Source organism: Pinus tabuliformis, chromosome 5_1 (assembly GCF_031772625.1).
Source record: "Pinus tabuliformis cultivar Carrire ecotype Pingquan chromosome 5_1, CPIR1, whole genome shotgun sequence".
NCBI classification, from domain to species: Eukaryota; Viridiplantae; Streptophyta; class Pinopsida; order Pinales; family Pinaceae; genus Pinus; species Pinus tabuliformis.
In genome coordinates this window covers 211937239-211944465 of record NC_142305.1, presented here as the reverse complement: position 1 = coordinate 211944465, position 7227 = coordinate 211937239, and the positions used below count along the sequence as shown (strand labels likewise).

At 35.8% G+C, this 7227-nt stretch overlaps 1 protein-coding gene across 1 annotated transcript; it reads right to left on the bottom strand.

Annotated features, from left to right (window-relative positions):
• Nucleotides 1-478: 478 nt before the first annotated feature.
• LOC149164152 (cyclin-T1-4-like) lies at nt 479-6678 on the bottom strand. The gene is made up of 8 exons (XM_089431962.1): nt 6455-6678; nt 5869-6078; nt 3787-3868; nt 2182-2316; nt 1877-2052; nt 1613-1764; nt 1297-1380; nt 479-1137 (listed from the first exon to the last, which is right to left on the bottom strand). Exons 2-8 carry the CDS (start codon nt 6024-6026, stop codon nt 920-922), a joined length of 1005 nt encoding a protein of 334 aa, XP_089288088.1. The 5' UTR covers nt 6027-6078; nt 6455-6678; the 3' UTR covers nt 479-919.
• Nucleotides 6679-7227: the final 549 nt, after the last annotated feature.

The window sequence follows — 7227 nt, the reverse complement described above, 5'->3', positions numbered from 1 at the left end:
ATCTAACAACGAAACTTCTCTGCAGTGATCTTATTCCCGTATCTAAAACTAGGACAAGAATGAAATTGATGAAATCAGACACAACACATCCCACGAGCAAAATTGGCAAGTTATATTGATGTTATTTATATGTAAAAGTTAGGAACTATGCTTTCATAATTCACTTCATCTGTAAATCTAACAACGAAACTTCTCTGCAGTGATATTATTCCCGTATCTAAAACCAGGACAAGAATGAAATTGATGAAATCAGACACTCGCCAAGTACATTTTAAGCTTCAGCATGAGCAAAACACGGCTAATCATATGAAAGCAAAATAGGCTTCACAATAGCCAACATGAATAACCTCGTATTCAAATAACTTATAAGCCTTTGGCTTCACCTTTTATCATTATAATATGAATTCCGCAATACTTACCGAGGGATAATGCATTTAATGATGCTAACTCGACTATGATTAGCAGTGTTTCTAGCCAATTGGCAAAGAAACATGCAACCATTGCTTTTAAACCTCCTTCCCTGTACTCACAACCAGCTTTGGTGATCCTGGCTACAAATAGTCATTTGCTTCAGGCAATTTCAATAGTGGATAGATTTCATATTTGCTGCTGCTGGAAACGACTCACGGTACCTATCTGTTCCTGACTTTGATGGTAGCTATGCTCCTTGCCTGTGACGTGTTCATATCTTCCATCAGTAAATGTTGTTTCTCCGCTGGTCATGGCCATCTTTTGTTTGCTTTGGAACCATACCCTTGGTTGTAGGTTCTTTATCAGCAGAAGTAAGAGTCGATATTTCGCCAAATGGTGCATCCTTCTGAGAAAACTTGCAAGAACTTGAGTAACCATTTCTAGCAGGCATACCAGATGAATCAGAACCATCCAATTGGGACGTCCTCCTCCTCTTCCTTTCTCCAACCTAATAAGTACTCTCTTGTATATCTGTGTTACCCCTTTTACCTGAGCTTACCATTAACGTTAGTTCACTCTCAGTGGCTGAGTTCTTTATTGCTTCAGATGTGCTCTTTTTTGACCAGTTTGTAAAAGCTTTTGGAATTGCTGAACCTTGATTTACATGCCCAAGCATGGTATCACATCCAGTCTTGGCAGTACATGAATTTATATTTGGTGCTTGACCTGCAATATCATCACAATCAGGCTGAGGTGAAAAAAATAGTTCTAATAAATAAACGGTGGATGTTTCCTGGAATAACTGCTTTTGATATGGTCTTTTCACCAGACAAAACCTACCTGTATAATACTCTTTATGTGAAGACTTGAATTTATCATCCATACCTTGAGGAGAGCTGATGTCATTTGAAGTGGATGCTGCCGTTGACTTAGTTTGTTCATATAGCTCCAGCATTTGATTGCTAACCTCTGCATAGAAACTAACAAGTACAGTGAGTACATGTCCGAATGGAACAAATGGACAAGTCACTTACAATAGCCAGTCCCCTACTTCCAAAATATATCTCGCCTGACAATTGTTGATGTGTATGAATAGTCAAACAAGATATTTGGATATGATGACATTATCCTTAAAATTTCTACATATTATGAATCTGAACACTACAAAATCCCCAGATTATATCAGAGCAGATAAGCCAACCCTCAAGCTGTCGAGGAGTCACATCAAACTCCTCCCACCAAGGCCTCTCTCCATCTGATGGCAGTTTAACCTTCAAAAACTTAGCAGCGAGAAAGATAGCTCCAGCAGCAATATGTTGTGGCTTGAACTGGAAGCAGAGTGTTGTAATCAGTCTGTAACACAAAGCAATTTTCTAGTCCTCATTGAAAATTCAAAAATGCATGCAATCCAAAATGCATAAAATTAAAAGTGTTGTAAGAACAAGGATAGAACTGGAACACTCACCCATCATTCACAAAATTCCATGCTACTTGTGCTAAAGAACTTTTTTCAACTTTAAAAATCTTGATTGCAGAAACAAGAAATTTGTAGGGATGTTGCACATTAAAATCAAAGGCCAGCGTGGCAAGGAGAATCCGCTCCGCCATGACTACCAACTGTTTCTGTTGTTCATAGCACTCCTGAAAACCAAATCTAAATATCATAAAGCAAGTTGCATAAATGCAAACCAAGAATGCTAAACAAACATCAAATTAGCAAGACCCCTTAGCCAAAGGACATAAAACATGCTGCAACATTATACACCATACTTTTTGTCTAATACGTTCAGCAGCAGTTGGGTCCCTCTTGTGCCGAATTTCATAGGACAGCATTGTCACATCTCGAAGAGCCAAACCAACTTCTTCTACCTTGGTAGCAAGGAACATACAGGCAGTCCCAATAATCTACACAATGAAGAAGATATAACAAATCAGTAAAAGGCTACAATTACAATATTTGGACTCATCATAATATGCATCCCCAACAAATATAAACACACTACTGAAAACAAACAAACAAAAATGTATGGATATTAGCTTATATCTCTTTGCATGCCTTATAATGAAAGGTAAGTTCAGTTTACTCCCATCTCCATCCACTCCACCACCGCCTAAAACTGTTGATATCAATGTGGTGATATATATATTAAGAATGGCGAGTTGTCAGTTGAGAATAAATAGGAATTTATGAAATAAAACAGGAGTCATATCTTCCTGTTTGTTGCTGTTGCAAACTGGGATGGCAAACCTGGCTATTCAAAAATAATTAAAGAAACCTTGAAAATAGGTGACCTTCCAAAATGTGTCTTGCCTAGGTCAGAGAATTTGACAGAATGCCTAATATTGATGATTTCACAAGAGAGAAATGTGCTTTCCCATCAAAAGTGCATATCTGCCATGTCCCCGGTTAAAAGATCATGCAGCAAAACACAGTTTACATAGTTGCAAAAAATCCCAGAGATTTTGAATGACAAACCATGAAACAAGCAGAGGCACAGAGAACTGAGATTGGGAATTTAAATATGGTCTGAACCAACAAACCTATGTTAATCATACACATCTCCTTGGCGATGTCACTAACCATCAAATACTTGATTTCTTTATTATAGTGGAAAAGAATTTATTACATCATATTCTGCAGGTCACATTAAATGAATTTTGTCAGTGCAAAATCTGGTTGAATTAAAATTAGCGAAGCAACAAATTTTCAAGCACACTGCAAGACAAAAAGGATCAAACATGCAAGGAATTGATATTTAGCTGAATGCGTTCCCAATGTACAAATTGGACAGGATCAGTAATACTTTATGTAACATAACACGTATCTGAAATTTTACTAGTGCCATACTTGTAAACCCAGATACTGTTAAAACAAAGGAGCATTCCCAATTGTACAAATTGGACAAGATCAGTAATATTTTATGTAACATAACACGTATATGAAATTTTACAGGTGCCATACTTGTAAACCCAGATACTGTTAAAACAAAGGAAGACAACAGTGAATGTAATTTAATGTCTTAAAAATGTCTCTATACTCAGAAAGACTAGATCCTGATGCTTACAAAGCCCATATAATAGTCAAGTTAATTAGAGTGTATAAGAAAGTTGCCATGGTCTGATTAAGACTATCCTACGAGAAACAAACTATTCCTAATACCAAAACAAGTACCCTCATTTCAAGCAAAAATAAACAGATATTTAAACTGAAAACATGGAACAATAGGCTAGAAATTTTAAATTCCCTTGAAAATCAAAACAGAATTACTAAAACCATCAGAATCATAGAGTTCACCATGTAAAAAAAACGCCCACAAGGGTTGCATATATGTCATCTGTTCAGGTGGGACTGTCAAATAGAATTGAAATACTTACATATCTGTCATTTGTTCGGTGGGACTGACGCATATAGAAGCGATGGCAAAATATAATCGCTGTCGCAATAGCTACCTGAGGCCTGAAACATGCACAATATATTAGAGTTCCCTGTCCTATAACATTCTTGAAAAGCTATCTAAAGGAAAATGGTTGCAGTATACATTAAATGCTTCAAATGCATAACCAACAAGGATAACTTTTCCAAGAACAGATGTTATTAATAGAATGAACTTATGAACACACTCGAACAACCCCACGAGACTAGAACAACCTCTCGCTCACTACACGAGAGGAAGGATAGGAAGACCAAACGTTACAGCCTTTTACCAATCGTTCCCAAAGGGCACAGCCTTATTACAGCTTTACTGAACGCTACTACAAGCCTTAAGAGACAAACCCTTAGTCTGTAATAGTTCTTAATATAAGTAAATAAAGCAAATTCACATACATTTATCCAGTTACACTGTACATGAAGGTCCTCTCACACACAATGGTTCCTTATAGTATCATAGAGAATGGTAGTGAGTATCTGTGTTTGCTAATGTGTTTTCCTGTGGCACAAATGCAAGAAGCATTTCCTATCAACACTCATAAAGCCCTATTTAATGGGAAAGGAGAGATAGGAGAAAAGGATCCAAAACCTCACAATTTTCCAAACAGTATGGTGACAGAATAACACTACAAGATATGTTTGGATGATTATACAAACTAGACTAGTGACAGCTTCCAACAAGGCTTGGCACAACTACAAGCTTCAAACCCCTGACACAAGAATTGGAAAATATAGGGTGATAGAACAGACAAAAGAACAAAAGAATTTGAATATAAATTTCTTTTATTTTTACCTCATACACTTCCACCAGGGATACAAAGGAGGTGCCTAAGATGGGACAAGCCTATTTGCCTGGCATATGTAAAAAGTACCTTGGAATATACTTTCCATTATTAATAAAATTAAATGAAAGTTAATAGTGTAAACAAAGAGTCTAAGGGATATTAGATATCATTCAAATTCTTTCAATATCTATATGAAAAGAATGAAATATTTTAAAAGACACTAGGCAACTGATATAGATCTGGAATAGCAAGCAGCAAGAGGAAGGCATGTCTGCCCATCGATATAATAACTCTCGCTTTCTAGATCTTGAACAAAGATCTAAAGAAATCCTGATTCTAGTAGAGATCCTACTATCATAGCAATCATCGCAAAATTTTAAGTTCTTCCTAAATTTGTCCCCCAACAGCAACTTTGGAGAGAAATCAGTCAAATGTTCTCCAAAAGTTCAGTTTTAGTAAGTTTCACTACAATAGAACAACATTCGTGTCTTGACTAGCCATAGAGTGGCATGACCTAAATCAAGAAAATCTCTGACATTTATTTTATAGTATATAGAAGACGATATGCACCCATCAATCTAAAAGGGTTTAATGTTGTATATAACACATTTAATCTAAAGGCTTTAGATCATAACAGTATATCCCATCATATACAACTTTATATCGAAAACAACATGCACCCCACTGCAGTAGAGCACTTAATGTTGTATATGCTAGGATATATACCATTCAATCTAAAAGTGCTTTACATTGGAACAGTATCTAGCATATACAACTTTAAATACTCTTATATTAATCTATCTATTGTCCCTATTCATATCAAAATGACAATAAAATTCTTAATGACACCAAACGTCAGACTCTCAGAGCAGCCACAATGCAAACACGAAAGGCATTCATTCATTCCTAGTTGATAAACACGGGTAGATGATAAGACGAACCCACCAATAGTGCAAGAAGGAACCAATGTTGCTGCGCACAATTTCTGTCACTAAATATCGATCATAATGGCTATATCAAATAATTCTACAACACTCTGATCAAATATTTTTTTATGAGAAAACAAACTACTCAGTGTGGCAGCTTTTCCGGGTGCTCAAAAATCAACATATGAAAAATGGTAAAAGATATAGATATAGTGCAGCAAGCTAAGAATAATTATATCGCCGCCTGCTAGACCTTTTAAAAAATGATAATAATTTTCAGACGCAAACCAAATAAAGATGAAGTAAATTCACTTACAGCTGGAAATGCACGCCAATGTCTTTGATAAAGCTGCAGTAGGACTTCCGCAAATTGGCCTCCTTCTTGGCGTCGATACCATCGAGTCTAGAAGGCGAAAATTTATCAATCTGCTCCCTAGTGAAGTGCCATCCATCCCCAAGTCTACTGGCATCCATGCTTCTAAATAAAACTGAAAACCTTCGACCAACAAGTGAAACCCAAATCCTCCTGCACAAAAATCACGAAATCCTTTAACCCTGTGTCCCAACGCCAGAAAAAAAATGCACATTTAACCCTAATTTACACCATTCAAGGGAAAACAAAATCGAAAAGAATTGCGGCCATTGTTTTAATCCCCGTATCTACCAATCGAACCTAAAATAAATTAGTCATTCTTTAACCCGGACTTCAAAGTTCATGTCCAGAATAAATTTAAACCTAATCAGAACCGCAAGATTCCAGCCTGAAATAATGCATGGCAATTTTTAAACCTCAATTACTTATATTCGAACTTTTAATGTAATAAGCTATACTCTTAACCCTAGAATTCAACCTAAATAATAACAATCAATAAGTTGAAAGCACTAATTCTCAGATAACTTACAATCAAGTCACAGCAGAGAGCTGCTAAATTCTGCCGTGGGTAGATTGATAGTGGAGCTTAGTTGAGCTCCCGGAAGCGGCAAATCAAACCAAACATTAGAGCGTGGCACGCCCGAGTAGAACTTCCTACAATCACCAGAGCCCTCTGCCTTTCGCTACCTTTGCCTTTATTTGCGATCAAGACTGTGAAGTACTCACGTTTGCCTTTATATATATAGCTTTGTGTGTATATTTCGGTGTGTGTATATATGCGAGGGTTGGCATTATTGTTTTTTCGTTTAATGCGTCCACGAATTAAAATATTAGATATGGAAAAGTAACGATACACGTGGATGTCAATCCGCAAGGGAAGGCGAGGAAGTTTCTTTGATTCTATATGTTCGAAGCTGGTTTGGGATGCAGTTAAGGTCGAGATTTAGTTTAAAGGTTTTGTATTGTCGTTTTTTTTAGAGTTTAAGTTTGACTGATTCATCATTTTAGGGTTTTTTTATTGTTTTTCAAAGGGATTTAATTTATTTATGTATTTAAAAAATATAATTTAATTAATGAAAATTAATAATTTTATATTAAAAAATTAAAATATAAAATCTGTTTTAGTTTATTTATTTTATGTTTTTCGGTTTTTTAGTTAGAATATTTTGGAATTACAAATTTGAGTTGTAGTTTTTGATTCTATATGTTCGAAGTTGGTTTGGGATAGAGTTAGGGTTAGGATTTAGTTTAAAGGTTTTGTATTTTGGTTTATTTATTTTATGTTTTGGAAGTTTTTTCGGC